This window comes from Boleophthalmus pectinirostris, unplaced genomic scaffold, assembly GCF_026225935.1.
Source record: "Boleophthalmus pectinirostris isolate CB_2022bp ecotype Guang Dong unplaced genomic scaffold, ASM2622593v1 HiC_scaffold_1, whole genome shotgun sequence".
Classification (NCBI taxonomy): domain Eukaryota; kingdom Metazoa; phylum Chordata; class Actinopteri; order Gobiiformes; family Gobiidae; genus Boleophthalmus; species Boleophthalmus pectinirostris.
The window spans coordinates 29,473,800-29,497,870 of record NW_026570970.1 but is presented as its reverse complement, the minus strand read 5'-3'; the positions used below and the strand labels follow the sequence as shown (position 1 = coordinate 29,497,870).

Sequence of the window (24,071 nt, the reverse complement as noted above, 5' to 3'; positions counted from 1 at the left end):
TGAGGAGCGGGGTCTCCAAGATTGTGTGGTTTGAAATAAAATTAAGAAAGGTCAAATTTGTAATGCTGTCAGTTCAGCCAAACCACTAATAGACTAAAGCTGCACTATGTAACTTTTCTGGTGGAAGTCCAGTAGCCTCTTGTCTCCAAGGAGATGCCTGGAATGTTGCCACAGTATGGCATTAAACTCTTACAATTTTGGATTCATTGCCAATACCATGCATTTTTACTGTGTAAGGCCTTGCCTCTCCATAGATCTGACCTAAAACTTGGCCTGGTGGCGTCATACAGTACATGTTTATTAAGATACAGAGATGTTTAAGGCCGTACCATGGAACATACCAGGTAAAACAATATCATCTCCATATATAGAGACATGCACATGGCTGATGCTCCACCAGAAATCTTTCATAGACTACATTCAGACTGCAGCCAGAAGTGACCCAAATCTGATTTTTTCAGATCTGATTTTTTCAAATGCGACACAGGCCACTTGGATATGTGCTCCTAAATCCGATACATATCCGATCTTTTGACATGCGACTTCAGTCTGAATGGCCAGGTCGCATTCATCCAACCTACACGTCATCAACAAGCAACAAACGTCACTATTCTGCACTGACGTAGGCGGAAACTGGAAGAAAGCCACAACCATGGTGGACAATAATGGAAGAGAATTTTCAGGCTCTTGGCTGCGACTCCACACCCACACGCTCCTTTCAACAGATGTTGCTGCCACTGCCCCACAAAACGCCATGACCAAAAACCTCGTCCTTCTCCTTCTCAATCTCCTTAAAACAAACAAGATGTACATGTTCTGGCTCCGGTACAACAGCAACTTTAAAATCTCCAGGTGCTCATGTTAAGGTGACTTCCGTAAACACTGAGCACACTTGCTGCATGTGATGTTGTCATGTCCTCCAATGTGCACGCAGGACACTTTTGGGGCATTTAAATTTCACACTGGAGATCACTTACAAGTCACATTTAATTGGAAATGTGAACGACCTAAGCCCTGTAGTCTGAATGTAGCCATAGTGAAACTTTAATTAAGTGTCTTTTATGTTCTGGTAAACATGCGTCATAAAATTGCTCTAGCACTGCTGATAGCAACATGATGTTAACTGACTTCAGGATGATTCCACAGAAACAGAAAATTAAAACCACAGTTGGGAACATTCTCCATGTGGATAGATAGGAAGATTATAGCCAAACAAGAACAACATTTCTGTGGTAACAAGCTTAAGACCAAATAAGAGTCAAGTTTGGGGAAATGCAGGGGCACTCAATGAATAGGCATGTTTATTAGTGCTCTAAACACATACGCACGCACACACAGACACACACAGACACACACACACACACACACTACAGCTTTTATCTGTCTATTTTTGGCTAAAAAGTTACATACTGTGACTTTAAAGGTCTTAGTTTAAGCAAAATTGACTCTTGTGAGCTTTAAGCCTTGTCAGAATGTTGTTACCGCCTCAAAAACATCCCTGGAGTTGTGTTTTGTTTCATTCACATGTTTGAGTAATCCTGGTTTATTAGTCTGTCTACATCTCCAAAGCTCAAAATGCTCTGTTCCAACTTGTGATGTCATGAAGTGGCAATTTTCAAGTTAACAAGTATACCTTTTCACTTTTGTTCAGTGGGGACTGACAAATCCAGGACTGAAATGATCCAAGTGATTCCTAGTGAAGGTGAAGGTGCTTGGAGTTTAAAAACACAGTGGAGCTCTTCCTGTATTAGCACATGACATCATAACATGGAACAGTGTTTTATTTGAGAGAAGAACTCAATGTCTTCACTGATCTAGAGTTGGGCTTAGTCAGGACTACAGTACTTTAGCCGGAGGACTTTTAACTAGGAGTAAAAAATGTAGAAATACGTTTTGAAATAAAATAACAAAACCACCACAATATTTTTTTTTCTCAAAATGATTTTAATAAGGTGCTGGAAATTGAACAGTCACATTTCTTCCCCACACAAAGAGGACATTTATTCCCAAGGCCCCATTTTTACAATAGAAATATACAGGTTTTAAAGGAGCACAGGGAGAGCAGAGCCACAGTTAGTAGACTTCAGCGTACCAGAGGAGTTAAGGCAGGGCCCCTCTGAGCACTAATCAACAACAAGTCAATAAAAACATTAAAAACAAGCACCATGGAAACAGGAGAGAGGTCAGAGGGCAGGGTCACAGCACAGGGACAATGGATAAACAGAAGTATTTTAAGAAGATATAGGAACCTTAAGTAAATTAACGTAGATATAAGTCCAGTATTACAAAACTTAAAGTGCGTAGGATTCTCAAATCTTTCATAATTTGGTAAAATAATACATGTTTTAAATATTAATTATAGTTTTGCACCAACCAAGAGGCAGATTGTGAAGAAAAGTTAAAAAATGTATTGAAAATTACAGGAAGCAGAGAGTTGACATCACACTAGTTTATCATAATTTAGAAAATACATTTTTTTCCCCCCAATACTTTAAAGGGACAGTTCGGAATTTTGGACATAGGGCCTCATTTCCTAGTGAGCCAGAGTGTTGGAGATGTGTGGAGACACTTTTATTCCATCCGGTCCTTGTGCTTCCAGAGGTCTCTGATGCTAAGCTAGTGCATCTCAATGGCCATAGTTAGCCTGCCACTAAAAACAGTCTTACCCACTCCACAAATCACCCAAAGGAAATCAGTTATTACGCCAGACTGTCGATGTAAATGTCTGTGTTGATAGAATAATGTTTGAAATAAAACTAACCTTGCATCGCATGAATTGTCACATGTTGAGGGACTATTTTCTCATATATCAGTCCACCAAACTTTCTATCAGGAAGTACAACTCGCTGCTTCTGCTCACGCATAAATCCTTCAAATGCAAGGTTGGTTTTACTTCTAAAATTATTCTATTGACACAGACATTCACATCGGCAGTCTGGCGTAATAATAGATTTGCTTTGGCTGTTTTGTGGAGTGGGTAAGTCTGTTTCTAGTGGCAGGCTAACTATGGCCATTGACATGTGCTAGCCTAGCACCAGTGACCTCTGCAAATACAAGGACTGGATGGAATATTTAAAAAAGTGTCTCCACACGTCTCCAACACTCTGGCTCACTAGGAAATGAAGTCCTATGTCCAAAATTCCGGACTGTCCCTTTAAAACATTTCAACAAAATAAAGTTGTTTTCTTATCATTTTGTCAATTTGTTTAGGCCCAGTGTTGCTAGGTAACAGCGATGGAAAACCCTGGCATGATGTTATGATTTCCAACCAGGAAGTAAAAAAAAAACACGCAAATAATTTTTAGTAGAATCTTACATCTCTTAATTGTGTTTTAGTGAAAGGAGGAGTCCAACCTGATAGGCACTTTGTAATGAAAGCAAAATTCAACACTGTTATCGAATTATTACAATTTGTTAAGTTTTGGGGTTTATCTTTGAATCTATGATAACAACATGTGAGGGTTGGTTAAGCCGTGTTAAAGAAAAAAACAACAAAAACAAGAATAATAAAATAGTAATCTGCATAGAATTCTAAAATGTATCCCTCAAAAAGTGCATATTTTTCTAATTGGTTCATTCCACATTATGATATTCCTCATGGGCTCAGAAAACTAAATATATAACAAAATACTTAAAAATATTTAAAGTTGGACTCAGTCACTTTTCTAGGGGAGGGAACACTGCTTGCTTGTCATTGCGTTGCCTGGAAAGTTCCGCAGTATGGCATTAAACATTTCCAGACCAAGAGAAGACCACTGCCAGGGCAAAGTTACAGGTCAGATCTACGGAGAGAAACGATGACAACACTTGTAACTGAATAAACGCAAGAGAGATCCACTTAATGCCATACTGTGGAACATTCCAGCCAAACCAACAACTTCTCTGTTAAAACATGCATGCAGGCCCCCACCGGAAAGTGACATAGCGTGACTTTAACTAAATTCAGTCTAATCTTGTAGTGTGAATTCAGCCTCTTCACGTTAAAAAAATCACAGTATTCCACTTCACTTAATAAAGATGCATTGTGCAACATTTCTGGTGGAGTGTCCATCGCCTGTTTGTCTCCATGGAGATGTTACTGCTTTGTCCAGAATGTTCCACAATAAGACATTAAGCATTTCTACCTCACATTTAATCAATTACAGGTGGTTTTATAGCTCAAAAATACCTAGAAAAACGTATTCTGACTGTGAGCGGGGTCGCCTCTCCACAGATCTGACCTGTAACATGCCCTAGTTTGGTCTCCAAGCAGAACGAAAGGTTTAATGCCATACTGTGGAACATTCCGGACAAAGAAATAACACCATGGAGAGAAACATTCGACGGACTCTGCACCAGAAAAGTTACACATTCCATCTTAAAGTGTCTTCAACAAAAAATACGTAAATATAAAAACCTTTAAATTTCCCTTAAACGTGACATCGTTTTTGGCTGGTGTTGGGACAGAGGAGCTGCTTAGAAAATGCAGCTATTTCTGTTCAAATGGGATCGTGTAAAAACATACTGGCAAGCTCCGGACAATAACAAAAAGCATTAAACACAAAAATGTGTTACTATATTACATCTGAAATTACTATACACATGAATGGCATATTTAAAACGATGACACGACCTGAAAGCAGTGGGAATTTTGAAATTGCTTCTGGTATACTAAGAAAACTGGATACAAATTTCCGATGTTAACAGTCCTGCACGATAGATTGCAAACAAAAAAAAAATACTTAGTGTAATATCGTTGTGGAACTCAACAGCGACCACCCGCTCTTGATCTGGAAGTCAATTTTCCACTCATTTTTCCCATAGACATTTCCAAAAATTCAAATATTAAAGAGTTCAAAGACGCTAAGCAGCTATGTTCAGAAACAGATTTGAGGGCTGGGTCACTGTTGAGCTCCACTGCAAGAAAATAAATAGAGAAAAAGATGAAATTCTCCATATCCGAATAAAAAATATATAAAAAAAGAGTATTCCTGTTTTTCCTTACATCCTACAGTTTTATCTTGTGTGGTTTTGGTTTAGTGGTTAACTTAAAATTAAGGCATTTTTGTTTTCATTTAAATAAACCTTAGTCAAAAAGTGTGTTAAAATATTACAACAATGTGGTAATTTTTAAATACAAAACCGTTATCAAATGTCACATCTTCTCATGTTGTGCAGTCGTTTTGTTCAGCTTCATATTTCACATTTGTTTTATGAATATAGGGTGGCATCAGGAGTCTTAGGCTGTATTCATATTTACACACAGACAATATATACAAATCAGGACTAAAGTGGGACTAAACCTGGAACTAGACCAGGACTAGACTAAGTCCAATATCACAGCTGAACTGGGACCAAACCAAGACAAATGTGAACACTATTTTAAAACATGTAAATGTAAGACAGAGACATCAAACTGAAAATAAATGGCATTATGTTATGATTATGTTAATGTTGACCAGTTAAAGCTGCACTGTGTAACTTTTCTGGTTGAGGGTTTGCTATCTGCTTGTCTCCATGGAGACTTTATAGCTTTACTTGCAATGCAACAGTGGCATTAAACTTCTCCATGAAGACAAGCAGTACACTCCACCTGGTGGTAGTAGTAGTAGTAGTAGTAGTAGTAGTAGTAGTAGTAGTAGTAGTAGTAGTAGTAGTAGTAGTAGTAGTAGTAGTAGTAGTAGTAGTAGTAGTAGTAGTAGTAGTAGTAGTAGTAGTAGTAGTAGTAGTAGTAGTAGTAGTAGTAGTAGTAGTAGTAGTAGTAGTAGATCTGTGCAGAGAGCCCGCTCACAGTAAGACTGCAAGATTTTCAAGATTTTTTTGCTATAACAACCCCTGCAAGACAGATGAGTTAATGCCATATTCTGGAACACTACAGGCAACCCATAACATTCCAGATATTTCCTGAAAAGTTACATAGTGTAGCTTTAATGTATAATTCGACTAAAACAGATTGATCCAGTTTTACTAGTATGAACATTGTAACAGGTCTTGCTGCTAACATTAGCCAATTGCTGGTAGATTTCTATTTTGGCTAGTCACACATGTTCTTCTTCCCTTATAGATTCAGACAAGCCTTCTGATTGGCTCATGACATTTAGCACTTCCTTATTAGCTCCAAACAGAGATATTTACATTATTTGTAAACAACAACATGGCCCAGTAAAGGTCCTATATTACAGAAGATAGACTCTGGTGAGTCAGGTAGCACATTGTATCCTCATCAAAATCATCCCTGATGTTGTGTTTTGTTGCACACACATGTTGGAGTGATCCTCTACTATTCGTCTGTCACACATCTAAAGCTCAAAATGCAGTAGTGTTCAAGTTAACAGCTCCTTTTAACTTTAGCTCAGTAGACTGGCAATTCCAGGGCTGAAGTTATCCAAATGATTCTAGTGAAGGTGTATGGAGTTTAAAAACACATTGGAGCACTAACTGTATTACCACATGACATCACAAGGTGGAACAGAGAAAACACAATTGCAGGTATGTTTATGATGAGGAAACATTGTAACAGATGAGAAAATAGCGTCATACAGGACCTTTAAAACTCCACCTGTCTCCATACAAACAGACATAAGACAGTCGACATGAATGCATCATATACACATGTACAATTCCCAAAGTCCCTTGTTTCGTCCACTTTGTGCAATAATAAAATTAATAATATTAGGAATAATTTGAGTTCTTTCAGTCTTTCTCTGTAGTTTTACACTGACACAAAGACGTCCAGGTAGAGGCGGTCATACGTCTCCCTGAAGAAGAGAAGAAGAACCAGACTGAAGAGACACGAGCCCACCAGGCACCAGTTCATCCATGACACCTCTGGAATGACAAAAACAACAAATACACAATTAGAATGAGGTTTGCAATGGGAGAAAGTGGTTTAGTGCTCCTTTATTACACTTGGTTTTGTCCTGTGTTAAGGTGAGGTACACTTTATTGTCACCGTAGGGGACACTCATTCTTCAGTGCCGCTGTGGCATTTCCTCAGGAGCAGTGGGCACCAAAGTACCCAGGGACCAATCTCCAGATCTTGAGATAGTCTTGGTCAGGACTACCTTAGCTGGAGGATTTCACCTATGCTGCATGTTTGGGTTTGGTCCAGCCCTTAGTAAGACCTGGTTTAGTTCTGGGTTAGACCTTGGCAAACAGAGCGCTGCTCACACCTCTCACTTCCAGACTCACAATCAATAAAATAAGGTGTCATAAAATACTGCTTTTACAATATACTCTGAGGGTGATGAAAATTATGACTGTTGCCATAGTGATGAACAATTTATAACAAAATTATTATTATATTAACAAAATATATATCTATTAAAAGAGAAATGCCTTTTTAAAATGTTGAAAAAAACTGAAGCCCATGAATAGATCTGCTCTTGAAAATCTTTCTATAGTTTTTAAAGATGAATGAGACTAGAGTCTTATTAGCTCCACATGTTTATCAAGAAAAAGCTTTCTCTTTTATTGTCTGTGGCCTGTGGCACGAGAGCCCTCACCCTCACCTCATCCTGACACTTTAAACAGAAATAAACCACCATAAACCCCCTCTGTAATCTCCAGGATCAGAGCCCACACCGAGACGGCCGCTGTGGACAGACAATATTAAACTGCTCTGTTCATTTGTGCAGGATCAGAAAGGGCAGTCTACAAAGGGTCAAAGGTCACCAGATGAGAACTAGTACTTCTGCTTTAGATTCCCAGCAAGAGTAAACATAAAACTGCAGGTTGTATTGCTTATTCAAGGGTTACAGCTTCCTGTTTATAGGCGACATTTTGAGAACTGGTCCAAAGTCAAAATGTTGTTTCCTCATCACAAACAGACCTGGAGTTGTGTTTTGCTTCATTCACACATGTTTAACACACAAACCCTGCATATTTAGGCTGAGTTTAGTGCACACAGAAAGCAGAGACGTGTTTTACCCAAAGACACAAGGGCAGTATGTGCCAGAGCAAGTGTGGATCAAAACCAACTTCCCTGTAACTCAAATGTTAAAGCTGTACTATGTAACTTCTGGTTCACAGTGTGGCATTAAACGTATCTATCTCCACGGAGACAAGCAGGTAAGGGCTCAGGGCCAAGTTTATTTTTAGAAATTGGCTGTTATTTCATAAATACAAGTGCGTTGGATTTAATGCTGTTTCAACATTTTCATAGAAATTCAGGAAGCAAACACCCATTAGAAAAGTAGTTTAAATAGTGCAACTTTAAAGGTCCAATGCTTGATGTTGCTGGTGGAGGGTCGTCACCTCCTTGCCCATTTCACACATTTATCTCCATGGAGACTATGCCGGCTCGTCCGCAAATACGAGAGACACAAGGTTCTTTTTCAACTAATGTCTTGGTGACATCACAGTTCACACTGTAGCGCAGGGGTCTCCACACTTTACAAAACAAAAATGCCAAAGAGCTACTTATTTTAATGGCAGCAAGAAATTAAGACAATTATAAGAGAGAGGGCAAGCCTTTGGGTACAGTTAGATGGCTATAAAACATAAACCACTGTCCATTTGTTAGTGCATAAAGTTGGGATTCAAAGTGATACATTTACAAGTGTAATAGGCTACAGGTTGGAGACCCTTCCCGTACAGCTAGCAAACACATTCAGTAGAACATAAGATCTAGCTCATATTATATACACAAAGTTGCACGTTAACACAGAAACATACATACCACTTTGGCCTGCTAGTAAACAAACCAGTGAACTAAACATTTAAGATTAGCGCTGTCGGGTATGACTTCACGTTACCGTAAAAGTAAACCGGAAAAGGAAGTGTTTTTTTTTTTTTTGACTAACTAACTTTTTAACTTTTTAACTTCTCTAGAGTATAGAGCAGGTATGTCCAAACTATGGCCCGTAGGCCAAATGCGGCCCTCAGACAAATTTTTCTTGGCCCTCAGGCTTCCAGGTGAACTGGCCCAAATGACATTGTTTCAATTAAAAATGAACTTTTTACTGCAAGTGTTTTGAAAATCTACCTTGATAAAGCCAGTATTTAATATTTAGTGTGTAGTTTTAAGGATCTTAGCATGAATAAAGTCTGATGGCTCATTCTAACGTGTTAAACATGCACATATTTCAATTATTCACTGTACTGAGCTCCAGTCTACGGCCCTCGATCAGACCTCTGCTTCATCTGTGTTTAGATATGTGGCCCTTGATGAAAAGTTTGGACACCCCTGGTATAGAGAATAGTTTTGCTCATATATGTCCTTATAAATGATTAACAAATAATAAGAAACCAAATATAAAACTGAAATCGAGAAAACTCTCACATGAAATCTAAGTACACCAGCGCCATCTATAGGTATAACAAGTGAACTATTACATATATTGCCAACTGTTACAGAGACAGCCATCTGGCCAGGTTACAGGTCAGATCTGTGGAGAGGTAACCCCTGCTTACAATAATAATGCACATTTTCTCAAGGTTTTAAACCAGGCATGTCCAAACTATGGCCCGTGGACCAAATGCGGCCCTAAGACAAAGTTTTTCCTGGCCCTCAGGCTTCCAGATGAATTGGCCTAAATATCCTTGCATCAACTAAAAATGAACTTTTCACTGCAAGTGTTTTTGAAAATCTACCTTGATAAAGCCAATATTTAATATTTAGTGTACGGTTTTAAGGATTTTAGCATAAATAAAGACTGATGCTCATTCTAACGTGTTAAACATGCACATATTTCAATGATTCACTGTATTGAGCACCAGTCTGCGGCCCTCAATCAGCCCTCTGCTTCGTCTGTGTTTCAATATGTGGCCCTTGATTAAACAATAAAAGCACCTGTAATTGAATATATGCGAGGTAGATACGTTTAATGACATACTGTGGAACATTTCAGGCAAAAATATAAGATGGAGATGAGCTGGAGACAAGTTGGTTGCAGACTGCACACCAGCGCCTTAAAGCTACAAGCTCACTATTAGAAGGAAAAAAGAAAAAGTATATGCGAATGTGTGTAATTTGAACTGCCATTATTGTTTTACAGCGTAGTCTATGACAGGGAGTTTGAATGGGGCAGACAGGAGCAGGGCACATCAATGTAAATGTACTATTTTCATCCACAATAATCAGGAGTAATTCTGCAGTGGGGCTTATCGCCGTTAACCCACCACTGAACCCACACGAGAGAGAGAGACGGCAGCATTACCGACCTCATCCACTCTACAGGAATACAGGACACAGGCAGGAGCAGGCAGGAGCAGGGCACAGACAGGAGCCAGAACTGTCTCTAGACACTATCAAAGTCAAGGCAAAATAAGGTCTGAGATTCCCTTGGCAGGATTTTTTTTTTTTAAACATTGATTAAAATCCAGTCAGTTGAGAAAGCCACGTCCTTTGGGGCCCTCTGCAGTCTGCCTCACTGTAGTGACTCTGGCAGGAGCAGAGCACTGACAGGAGCAGACAGGAGCAGAACATAGATAGAAATGACACCGCTTTGTGCATCTATAAAGCGTTTTTATTGGATGCAAACAAAAAGTAAGGCTGGTGTGCTCTTGTTGTTAACAGTGTGACAACAAAGCTCCGTCTGGTCGCCGAAAGTTGCAAAAAGTGCTTATAAACTCATCGTGGTGAATAATTCAAATGCTCGGAATAATTTTGGACCACTGTAAACGTTTTAAAAGGCAAAGACGGTAAAATCAGGTAGAGCGCCTTTTATTCCATGTTAAAAGTTTAGGAGTGGACTCACGGCTGTGTGATTTATGGAGCAGAAATCGAGAGAATGAATTAGAAATAAGAGGATGATAAAAGAAAAGATGAGGCTGTATTTCTTCACCTTAGAGTTAATTGTAAAAGAGCTCACTGATCACAAAGCCTCGGACGAGACCAGGCGAGCGTTAATTACAGATGGACCGAGATGGTTTATCAGACACACACAGGATAATGGAAGGGAATTACAGGAATCGCCACAAATAAAAAGACTTTCATTTGGCCGGTTCTTTTGGGGTCTGAATCAGCTATGAATGGCCAAAATATCTTCAATTGAAGTTGTACTATGAAGCTTTCAAACTGGTGACACTACCATTCCATATATTCTTAAGCCATAAAAACATCTGTAAATGAGTGTAAAGGCCACCACACAGTGCAGGATTTTTAAACGTGCGACAAAAAGCGCACACCACAGACACGAAGAGAACCTAATGAGACTTAAAATCTCCGATCGCACAGGCGGCAGTGGAATATGGCTGCGTAAAACAGGCTATAAAGTCGTGAGCGCGATCGCATCAGCTGTTTCTTGTCTACAGTAAAACCACTGGCTTTGAGACTCTTAAGTGCTCAAAAGGTCAAAGCACTGCGCTTCTAGTTAAGATACAAGTCAAAATTGTGTTATTATTATTTGTGAAATGTGGTGCAGTAGTTCAGATACGTGATTTTTAAAGCATAAAAGATTGGCGATAAAGTCCACAGGAAGTAGAGTCACTATCACCAATCTGCAGATTCACCTCGATCTGTGCGCTGTGTGGATGTAAACAGACACTTTTTACTTTTAGAGAATGCTTCAAACTGGTTTAATAACTTTGTTTTGTGGACTGGATGTTATTATTTGCTGAGGACTATTTCTATGGATAATATAGATGAGATGCTGCACTTTAAATTTACCACTTTACGAGAGGTGTGGAATGAAGACTTCTCATTATTGTTGCTATATCCTGAGTTTGTATCTTGCGCCTCTGTGTCTGTCACTTCATCTGTCCCTGACGCTCTGATTTATTTGCCGTTATCGTAGCGTTGTTGATGTTTGGTGATTACGATCTGACAGAGCAGCTCAGAGTCACACTGACACCACACACACGAGGAGCGTAGCGGCTTCAAATCGCACACGAAGAGACAAAGTCGAATCACGCCTCCCCGAACTCGGGAAGAAGCAAATCGCAATCAAAATCGGGCAAATTCTCCTGTAGTGTGTAGCAGCTTTAATGCTACACTCTGGAATATCCCATAAAAAGATTTCCACACATTAGGGGGAGAGAAGCTGGCAATTAACTAAATCATTTTAACTGAATCATTTTGTAAAGAAAAAATTGAAATTTATCAAAATACACTATTCTTTAACTTTTTGACAGATATCTCAGTTAAAAGTAAGCTTTAATTCTTCTTTCATTATGTAACTTTTCAGGTGGAGGGTCCGTCACCTGCTTGTCTCCATGGAGATGTTATTGCTTGGCCTGGAATGTTCCACAGTATGGCATTACAAATATCCATCTTGCATTTGTTCAATAATGTGTTTTTATTGCTCAAAAACACCTTCAAACACATCAGGTCTTATTGTGCGTGGGCTTGCTTCTCCACAGATCTGACCTGTAACTTGGCCTACGGAATTACTTGCTTGTGTCGTTGGAGTTAGAGATGTTTAAAGCCATACTGTGGACCACTGCAGGAAAATAACATCTTCATGGAGACAAGGTGGCGGAACTTCCACTAGAAAAGTTTAACAATATTTTTGAATGACTAAAAAACTTGCAATGTATTTTTTTCTTACATGCACATTTATATAACTTGTCAAGGTTATTTATTTATTTTTTAATTATCATTGTATCGGAATCAGAGTATGAAGCCTGTGGCCATCCTGGTTTTCTTCACAAATGAAAGGACTTCCACTCTCGTTCACCTTCAACTCCTTCAACACAATGAAAACTCGAATAAAGACAGAGAAAATGGCTCTGCTTTACATACACTACCTTTAAATACATACAGAATACAAAGCCGTGTTTACCATGTTCACCTATACATCACAAGAGGTAGTTAAGTAGAATTTCTTTAAGTTTGATGTCTTTTCTTTACACTTTTTCTGCGTTTCTCTATGTGGTCTTTTTCTCTCTTTCACGGCTACTATTTCTATAATCAAATACAAATAAAATATATGGAAATTAATAACAGTGGTGTTCTGGCACATGTTAATATTTGAAAAACAGAGTAATAATAACTTTCTGACTTCTTACCATGAAGCAAATATACTGATATTATCGTCCGCTAAAAAGCCGATTCTTTAAAGGGACAGTCTGGAATTTTGGACATAGGGCCTCTTTTCCTAGTGAGCCAGAGTGTTGGGGACGTGTGGAGACACTTTATAGAAATATTCCATCCAGTCCTTGTGTTTATAGAGGTCGCTGGTGCTAGGTTAGTGCATGTCAATGGCCATAGTTAGCCTGCCACTAAAAACAGTCTTACCCACTCCACAAGGCACTCAAAGCAAATCTATTATTACACCAGACTGTCGATGTGAATGTCTGTGTTGATAGAATAATTTTAGAAGTAAAAAGAGCCTTGCATTTGAAGGATTTATGTCTGAGCAGCAGCAGCGATTTGTACCATATTTTCTGGACTATAAATCACACTTTTTTTCATGATTTGGGTGGTCCTGCAACTTATACTCTGGTGCAACTTCTATATTAAAATTTTCAGACAGACAGCCACGAGAGGGCACTCTAGGCTTGTGTGTACATATCTAGTAGTACTATTACTCCTGTACCACTGTCACTTCGCACTCTACTACACATGCCTCCTGTAGAAAAAGCCACTGTCTTGCTGCAAATAATGAAAAACGGTAATCGAGCAGCAGAAAGAAAATTTGGAGAGAGCAAGAAACTTGTGAGGGACTGATGGAAAGCGGGGATGGAGAAAATAGCTTCACGGCAACCGGGAGGATGCGCCATGCAACTTTCCTCGAAATCACTGGATGCCTGAACTTCAGTGACGACCAAAACCATCCTGTCGGGATTCACAAATTCATTGCGCATTTTTTGGCTGGTGCGGCTGAGAAAATAGTCCCTCAACATGCGACGATTCATGCAACGCAAGGGTATTTTTATTTCAAAACATTATTCTATCAACACAGACATTCACATCGACAATCGTGTAATAATAGTTTTCCTTCGGGGTGTTTTGTGGCGTGGGTAAGACTGTACTGACTGGATGGAATATTTGAAAAAGTGTCTCCACACGTCTCCAACATTCTGTCTAACTAGGAAATGAGGTTCTATGTCCAAAATTCCAAACTGTCCCTTTAATATCGAAAATCGAGTTTGAAATTTCTGCTTCATGACAACACTAGTCCTATATTCATTCTTCCAATCCTAATTTATCTTAATTACGAGAGTCTTGGCACCTTTCGATACCCTTCAATAAAGCCAATCTTAAACTTTTACGACAACGCAGAGCCACCTGTTAAAGCTGGAGATGGATGTCGGCCATACTGGAGAGGTTACTGACTGCTCTGCCTATTGACATGAGCTATTACGCTGGAGGTCTATGGTGTTCAGAGGGCATGGCTGCAGACAGGTCGTTTATCATGTTAAGAGCCTATTCCCGCGTCTGCCACCTGCACACACCGCAGACACAGTGAGGAGACACGCGCCGGCGGCCATATTGGGGCTGTAATCGCTCTTAATTGAGGTCATTGCGTTGGTGTAATAAATGGAGCAAGCGTCGTCCTTTATCCGTCAGGGTTCGGACCCGTGCTGATGAAATCTATAGACATTACACAGACATATTAATAATCATATACTCAGATGGGCACGCTGGATCAAACACAGGATCAATAGGCCGAGAGAAAAGTAAATTGAAATTTCATGGCGCATTATACATGACTGTCAGGATCACCGTAAACAACAGCTGGGGAATCAATAGAAAGTAAATGTATAGGATGTGTAAGTGAAGTCCATCAATACCATGACTACTTTTGACTATTAGGGATGCACCGATACGATACTGAAAAATTTGCTGGATCGGTTCAAACGATATCCTGGACAGACATATAAATTGACGTAAGAAGACTATTTACTGGTCGTAGTCTGTCTAGAAAGTCTCATGTTTGAACTTTTATCTACACAAAGCTGGTTTCACTTCGTAGAAACCATCTGACTTCACAGCGTTAGAATTTGTTTGCTCGACGGTAGGCGAGTACTTTTTTTCAATTTTTGCGTAATACAGGACCCTGAAAACTGGTCCTGGCCCAACCTTGTCATAGTGGTATTTCACTGTAGCAACCACTGTAAAAGTACAGAGCCATCTGTGGAGATAGGGGGTAGGTGTAAGCAGGATTTTTCAGAGCACACAAGTCTTCAATGCTCAAAATAATACCTCCGAAACTAAGATGTGGCAATCTTGTATAAGATGTCTTAGCCTGATTCATCAGCCGGTTCCACTTCGTAGAAACCGTCTGATCTTGCAGTATTAGGATTCATTCGCTCGATGGCAGGCAGGTACTTTTTTTTGGTTGTGACGTATGTAACGCGCCGCTAACGGGGCTAACTGGTACATTAAGCTTTTCCCAAATCATGTAGGAGAAGGGCAATAACGTCTTTCCCCTTGATAAAATTTACCAAACATTCTCTTTGTTCTGGCTTTAAATCCTCAATCTTGGGAACCATTGCCAACACAAAATGTATGGCTCTTCACTCATTGGCTGGTGCTCGCACTTCCAGGGTTTTTGTGAACCATCTAGTGTATTCCAATTCCTGACCTAGTCGCTGGAGAGAAATGAAATTGAGCGGAGGCACCAGGTGGCGCCTGCCTGGGTAGTTCTGTAGTTACTCGATGGATAAATAACAGCTTCATAATGCATTTGGATCAGTTGTGTCTTATTTTATTTTTTAATTAAATAAATGTCATTTTCAGTCTCAGCACTGGTATCGGTTGATATCGGGTACTGGCAGATACTTAAAGCTATAGAATCTGAATCGGATGCCGCATCGGAGCATCCCAAGTTGCTATTAAAACAAAACTGAAATTATAAAGGGTATAGCAAATGATTGATACTAAAGGGACTGAAGATTAAGAAAAACAGTTAGACAATTAAAAATTACACATAAAATGCATTCATTAATTAGCATTCATTATCACAAAATGCACACAAATTCTCACACTAATATATGGATGGTAAAAACATCTTTGAATTGCAAGCATGTATTCTTGCTGTGAGAGGGCTTGCCTTTCCACAGATCAAACCTGTAACTTGGCCTGATGGCGTCACCTCATCAAGTTTAATGCCATGCTATGGAACAATTTTCCCAAAGTATACAGTAACATCAAAAAGTCAAAAAGTGTATGTTAATTTGTACTTTTGTTATTTTTGTTACTAGCCACTGACCAATAAAGTTCAGTGTCAATCCCTTAAAATATGAACTTAAATGTGCTTTGCTTTATTTTCAACTAGTTCATACTTAATGTTTTGCAGTCCAAAGTTATTCCTCTCTTTCCTCATTTATTCAGAGCATCCTAATTATTCAGTATGATAAGTTTGTAAGCACTTTTCACAACTCTCCTAGACTAGTACAAAGTTTTGCCATCACGGTAAGGCTATGAACAACTAGTATACTAACGCAAACTTCCTGATTATCGGACAATAACACGATTTAAAATGAGGTGCAGACAGCACAGCAGCCAGCAGACTTATTTTGACCTCAAGAGCTGCTTAAACAATACATCTGCACTGGGGCAAGAAAAACTTTGCTCAAATTCATGAATAAAATCTGGACAGACTTTTTAATAGTCAGATCATCAAATCACCTCCGTCTCTAATACAAAAAGTCAGCCATTTTTCATTCCCTTTGAGTCAACAGATCGACCATTCCCTCTGTAACTTCACTTCTCCAACTTCAAATGCTGCAAAAGTTCAGCCTCTCATCAAAACTTCCACCAATTATCCGAGTCGGCTGAATAATTCCTGGCTCAATTCAAGTCAATGCCACTCCTCCTGCTCCTTCTCTCCGTACAAAGCTATTGAACCGTGGCACAATACCTCTCCGCTGCTTTGTATTCCTCGACCGTAGCCCGCTAAATGACACAAACAGGAAGCATACGAGATGAGATAGGAGGGATTCTAGGTAATATTTGGCCCGGGGCGCTTTTCATTCATGTTCTGGAGCGGCCGAATGCCCCAATGGCACTTAAATGCAACACGAGCAGCGTCTGGGGGCCTGCTTGGAAATCACTGAACCAAGCCGAGACACTGCGGGATATTAAAATGGACAAATCATAAACAGTTTTCGCTCGCGGACATATTTTAGCATTCGGAACAAGATGGCCAAAGGGAAAATGACTACAATAGACTGTAAACTGGATTAGATGGGCTTATAATAACGCATCTGTGGCTTGTTTGAAATCAAGAGAGTGGGTAGAGATTGGAAAAGGGTAAGTGTGCATGACTATTATGTAAGCAGAGACCATTAAGAGCAATAGAACAGCTCCATGGATTAATATTAATAATAAGTGGACAATTGGAATGTTAAAGCACTGTAAACCGGAAATAAATGAGGATATAAGTGGTTTGTTTTAGTTCATAGCAACGTAACCACAACACATGAATTAAACAGGCTTTAGGTGATTGGCTGTAGGCCTCTTGGCGATTAAACTTGCACCCCAAGATGTATTCTTGGCAGTGTGGCCACTAATGGGCTGGAGACATGACCAGTCACAGAACAGCACTGTGGTTTGGGGTGTGGTCAAAGGCGAAGTGTCCAAACGAACCAAAAAAAAACATACGGAAAAATAAGGAACTCACGAGACTATAAACTGGGATGAGGGGGCTTTTTTACTCTCACACACCTGAGATACTGTCCTGAGGAAGCCGGAATGCAGATGGTGCTGTCATCCGGCCTCCACCGGTAGGAAGACAGCGCCAAAACCTGTATAAATCAGCTGACCAGACACGTCACAGCAACATCACGTGACCACTCTGAGGAAAACGCTAGTGAGCAGTCAAAACTGTCAGGTATGAAAACAAACTCTTGGTCCATATAAAGAACCTAATTACATAAAATATTGGAAGACCAAATGAATCTCATTGGACTAAAAGAAACATTTTGTTTATAAAAAATGTGCAGAGGTGCTTTGTGCATGTATGGAGGGGAAATATGTCTGTAATTTTCTCTCAAATGAATTAAACAAATGTTTGAGTTCTTGGCTTGTTCCGTTATTGTGACGCTTCAACCAGTGAGCTTGGAGTATTCATTAGAATGTCTTAACCAGCCCTGATCACTTTCAGTGAGACATCCTAGATTAATAATGTGTAGAACTCTATTCAGAGTGTTTCATATATTCTAGCATGAGCCAAATTTGTTGTAACTTTATTGTGTTTAATATTTTATTGTTACTGAAAATGTGTTTTATTATTTGATTTGAATCTGAATTGAAAGGAACTAAGAAAAGGTACACTAAATGTACTGTAAATGTGGCCAAAATGTTTTAGTTTGGTAAACCGGATGTGTTTTATTGTGAAAGGCACTGGACAGAATGCACAATGTATTTTGACTGCCATCTTGACTATTCAAAAAACAAATTAATAGAAACATTGTTGCTGCTGTGTTCAATAAAAATGCGAACACTGATGTTCCAAAGAAGAAATTGGCCTCAGTCATCTATTTGGAAACCTTCACTACCTAATAAGGTTACTCAATGATTGGATATGATTGGATATTCAATCAATTAATATATCCCACAACTACTAAGAATGTACTTTATTTGGCCATACTTTTAAAAGTCCATCAAACTATTATTTACCACTGTAATATCCGCAGTAGACAAAAGCTACGATGTAATAATTTCATATAAAGATAAAGTTGTCAGTTTTGCGGTTATTTCCTGCTGGCAAAGTTGCGTGACCTCTCTCTCTGATCCACAGTCTCCCTGCGGCGCTGAAAGTCCAGACGACTTCATCTTTCATTTCAGGACTGGGGCTAGAGCAGGAGGAGTCAGGACCCGAGCACACCAAATCCTCCACTATCTGTGTTTAATCTGCTTTGGGACAGACGCATTTATCAAAACATCACAAATTCACAACGCAAACCTTTGTACGCACACTTTACCCACTCTGTAGCCGGTGCCTTGACCCCAAACTCTGCACAAAATGATTTATGGATGAGGATGAGTCTGTCTTTTCCCATTTTTTGACTAAAGTTGTGCAGGTGGGGATGGCTACAGAATTTAAAGGGGATACATTACATAAAATCTACTTTTGGAGCTTTTGTAATAACTTTTTCTTCACTCAAAGTTGCATTTTGATTTATGAGTAATCCAGTATTGTCTTGCCCTCGCAGCTAGAGTGCTCAGAAAATGTCTGTTTTCCACCGACCTCACCATCTCTGCCCACTGCTCTGTACTTTATAATCCAGCAATTTGGAAGTTACTGATACTTTGCGGTGACATCGCCCTGCTGGAGGCTGCATGTATGTCTATGCATGTTTAAATGTGTGTTGCATTCTGGGTCATTCTGAAACCCATGGATAGATGGGTTTTCTAATCAGGCAATTATTCCAATGGTAGTTCAAGCCAATTTGTTAGGTCAGAACTCAAAATATTTTATTCATAATGAATGATGTATTGATCATTTCTTATAATTTCCAAATCTTATAGCACGTTTCTTTCACATTTCACCTCGTTGTTTACCAACCACATATGAAACTTGTTCCTCCCTGTTCCCTCACCCGGCCCTTCTCCCCTTCACCTGGCCCCCCGCTCCCCTTCACCCAGCTCCCCTCTCCTCTCGCCCGGGCCCTCTTCCCTTCACCCGGCCCCCTTCCCTTTGCCCGGCTCCCCTCTCCCCTTCACACGGCACCCTCTCCCTTCACCCAAGCCCTCTCCCCTTCACCTGGGCCCTCACCCTTCACCTGCCCCCTCTGTCCTCACCTGGCCCCTCACCCCTTGACCCGACTCCCCTCTCCCCTCACCCATCCTCTCTCCCCATCACCCGGCCCCTCTCCCCTCACCCGGCCCCTCTCCCCTCATCCGGCCCCTCTTAACTCCCCCGGCCCTTCTCCCCTCACCGGGCCCCTCTCCTCTTCACCTGACCCCTTTCCCTATCACCTCACCCCTCTCCCCTTCACCTGGCCTTCCCTTGACCTGGTCCCTCTCCCCTTTACCCGGCCCTACTCCACTCCCCCAGCCCCTCACAAGAGCCCTCTCCCCTCATCTGGCCCCTCTCCACTCTCCCGGGCTTTTTCCCCTTTACCCAGCCCTTCTCCGTTGTCTTGTGAGAAAACAATAAGGCTGCTTTGGTCAGTCTAATTACAGAGGATAGTTTTAAAAGTGCTATATGTAACTTTCTGGTCAATGATCTTCTACCTGCTTTCTCCATGGAGCAGCTACTGCTTTTCTTTGAATGTAGGCAAGCTCTATGTCAAAGCTCTATGAAATGTTACTTAATTAATTTTGAATGATGAATTGGTCATTTGTTATAATCTCCAAATCTTATAGCCCTTTTCATTCAAATTCCACCACATTGTTTACAAATCCTTAAAGGTTAAATGCAAAAATGTGAGCCTAAACCGCCCTCTGTCCACCTCAATCTAAGTTTTAGCGCTGACTGTTGTGTTTTGGCCTTTTTGAGTTTCGGAGGTCGAACTTTCATTTAAATTTGTAATAAGCTCGAAAATAAAGCAAGGTTACTGACGTCCACGAGGAAACCTTACCTCAGATGCCCTTCAAATTACCCTCTCTGGTGTCGTAACAAAAACAGCCTGTGATCAAATGTAGCTGCACGTTTTCAGATTAACTGCCCCCCTGTACATTTGGGACGAGTCTTATTGCCCCCCGTGCTGCACTTGTTAGCTGATATTCAACATGCTAGGTCCCAGAATGGCGGTTATAATGTCAGATAGTTCCACCTGCGACACAGAGACACAGGTGGACGAAGCAGCTGTCAGCAATGAAAAAAAAAACTCAGTGTGGGAAATCATTAATATTTATAAGATTTCAGTTTATTTAAAAAGGAAGTAAACAAGAGGAGAGGTTATCTACTTGGAGGGGAAGGAACAAAAAAGGTTTCATATGAAGGCGAGATACTGGAGACACTGGAGTAGGTTCGGTCATTGCCCAATTTGAGTCATTTGCACAATTAAAGTTAAAGCTTGACTTATAATTTCCTTACTTAAAAAAAATCTGTCAGTTGAAATCTTAGTTCGGCATACAGTTAAGTTAAAGTTTCAAAGAACATTTTGCCATGTTTCTTTCTATATTTTTGTTTTTTGTGCTTGCATCGCCATAATCACAAAACACACTGAAGGTGCATTGTGTAACTTTTCTGGTGGAGGGTCCATCAAATGGTTTTCTCCATGGAGATGTTATTGCTTTGTCTGGGATGCTTTATAGCAGGGTTGGGTTGGATTCTTTTTTCCATGGGGCCACATAAGAAACAGAAAATATTGTGAAGGGCCTGGCCAAAATGCTTAACACAATTCTCTATAATATTATTTGTATTTCATTATGAAAAGCAGTAAATAGCATTGTTTTGGCAATCTGGTAAGACCGGTAAGAGTTTATGTTATAAGCAATGAAAAAGTGAGGTTGCCTTACAAAAAATGTCATAAAAATAAATAAATAAATAAATAAAAGCAATGCATCTTTAATCCATGCATGAGTTAAATTTTTAATATGTTTGTTTTGTAATTCCAAATGATCTTAAACAGGCCTGTCAAAGTCAACCAAAAGGACGTATGTGGCCCCAGAGCTGTACAATGCCCAGATCTGCTTTACAGTATAGTACTGAAACCTTCTACCTTCATGGAGACCAAACCAGACCAAGTTACAGGTCAGATATGGGCCTGGTCAAGCAGAAGTAAACAGCAAGGCCAAAGAGTCAAATGAATACATCTGATATAAAAATGTATTCAACAGATACATATCTACTCTAGTTTATGAAACTGTTTACCTTTTTTCTGTATCATTTTTGGTTCTAAAGTTACATACATTTTAAACAGACCATGTATGAAACATGGAACAAAAATTATTTCCCAAATTTCACAGACCTGCAAATCATGTAAATAAATGGATGTATTTCATCATATCTTGTGTTATTCCATCTTTGAACTGTTGATGAAGGTACATGATTTTTCAAAAAAATGTATTTAAAATGATAAAAATTTGCTTGGAAGGACTGACATATTTTACAAAAATAGTTACCTTTCATTTTGAAGTAATATTAAAGTATTCGGAAGAAAAAAGCGACAAATTATGCAAAATCCTGCACCTTCTACTTGCTTGCACAATTTTCCCTCCGTTACTTTTCCCTCCGTTACCATGACCTTTCTTTATAAAAAATCTCATTACTCAAAAAGTAAGAGGTTTTTCAACCTAATCTTGTACCATATGGTAGAAAACTATATGAAGCAAATAATCAAACCAGTTTGTTAAGGATATGTAAGTGAGAACCAAGAGTTATCACTGTTTGGATTTATTGCCCAAAAAGTGCTGCATATTTCATTCCCTCCGTTACCGACATGAGTTTTTTATTTTTTTTGTCAACAACTTGAAAGAATATCACAGGTTTAACTTTACCCTGTTGGAGTGTAACTCTTTCCTACATTCTGATACTTTACTTATTTCAATAGTCCCTCTAGTTTCTGAATAAGAGCTATTTGAATGTAAAAAATCTGCCCGTTTCCCCCCGTTACTGCTTGACTGGACCCGTATGTGAAGAGGCGACCCCGCTCTCAGTCAGAATGCCTGTTTTTCTTGGTATTTTTGAGCTATAAAGCCACCTGTAATTAGATCATTGTAAGCTCAATCAATCAATCTGCCCAGGGACTACAGGTGGAAATTAGCACTGGTGCAACAACCTGGTACAATGCATCTGTCCTGTTAAGGTAAATGCAGATGTGCACTGTCCCTGTCTCATTAAATAAATAAACTAAATAAACTAAACTAGAACTGTTTAAAGGCATATTGTGAAACATTCCAGTCAGAGCAGTGACATATCAAAGGAAACAAGCACGTGATGGACACCTAACCAAAAAGATACATAGTGCACCTTTAAATACTACACTCAGATAAGTGACAAAGGAGAAATTAAATTAGTCGACTGGACAAAAGTTTATTTAGTTGATGGATTCTACCTGGACGACTGAGGAATTTTTCATACACTCAGATAAGTTAGCATGTTAGAATACTAGGTGTTGTTAGTTTTCCCGCGATGGCAAAACTCTGCTCTGGTCTTGTGAAAAGCAATAATAAACTCACTGTAAATAAAAATAAACTCACAGTTATAAACTCACTGTAAATCATTTGGATGCTCTGATGATAAAGGCAAGTGAGGAATAACTTGGTAATTGTTCAAAATAAACTAGTTCTGTTTTTCAGGTTTTTAAGACAGTAAAAATCAGGTGCAGTGCCTTTAACCCTGATCTTGCCAACGGCACACAGTGATTATATGTACTGTATGATCATAAGGTACAACAAAACGCTGTATGGTCTCTATAGGAGCTCCACAGACTTATGATCCATGTGTGTTGCTGCTCCACAAACTTTCCATTTTAATGTTATGCCTCAAAGTCCTTTTGAAACAAGCAGTTGATCTCTCCGGTTGTAAAAGCGCATGTGTGAGTGTGTGGGAGTGTGGCGTTCTCAACATGTGCCTCCAGGCCTCCGTAGAAAGGCAAAACAACAGAAGTTATCAGACATTCAGAACCGTGGCTGATGCAGTTTGCTCAGTGACCAGTAGACTCATTAAAGGACAACGTAACAACAACCATGCTTAAAAGTGCAGCAATGAAGTGAATACGAAACTATTTGACGTTACTTTTGACACGTGATGGTTTTAGATTGAACAACCACTGCTTGCCTTGATTGCCCTGACTGCACGCCGCTGACAGATTAACCATAAACCAGATCAACAAATCTGCAATCTGTCAAGTCTGTGTGGAAAAATAAAGTCTGTCTAAGTTTAAATCTACCCTAGAATTTAGACCTGTCCTCCAGCTCCATTTTAAACTTTTGATCATTTGCACAAACATCACACACTATGCTTACACATTAGTAAACACAACTTGGTTGATGGTCTGAAAACAAAATGGATTTAAACCACACGTTACCAATAAAAGCATTCATGATCCTGTTCAGGCATTTCATTTTCAACAAAAAAAAGGTTAGAGGTGCTAGCAGTTGACTAATGTTACTTGAGAGGGACTTGTTTAATTGTACAAATCCGATAACTTGTTCTAGTTTCAGCTAAATCGCTTATTTTTGGTCACAAAATTCAGATTAATGTCCAATTTGAGTATAAGATATTCAGACAAAGCAGTGCCTCTGTTTAGCTTCAACCCTCCAGAGAGTGTTGATGAGATCAGATGCAAAGTTTCAGTGTACAGGG

The 24,071-nt window shown here is 39.6% G+C and overlaps 1 protein-coding gene across 1 annotated transcript in view; it reads right to left on the bottom strand.

Annotated features, from left to right (window-relative positions):
* Nucleotides 1-1,970: 1,970 nt before the first annotated feature.
* slc49a4 (solute carrier family 49 member 4) overlaps nt 1,971-24,071 on the bottom strand; it is a 118,849-nt gene continuing 96,748 nt past the window's right edge. The window contains exon 9 of the mRNA XM_020931244.2: nt 1,971-6,807. Coding sequence (XP_020786903.1) covers nt 6,692-6,807 — 116 coding nt within the window. The 3' untranslated portion in view covers nt 1,971-6,691. The remainder of the gene's footprint in view (nt 6,808-24,071) is intronic.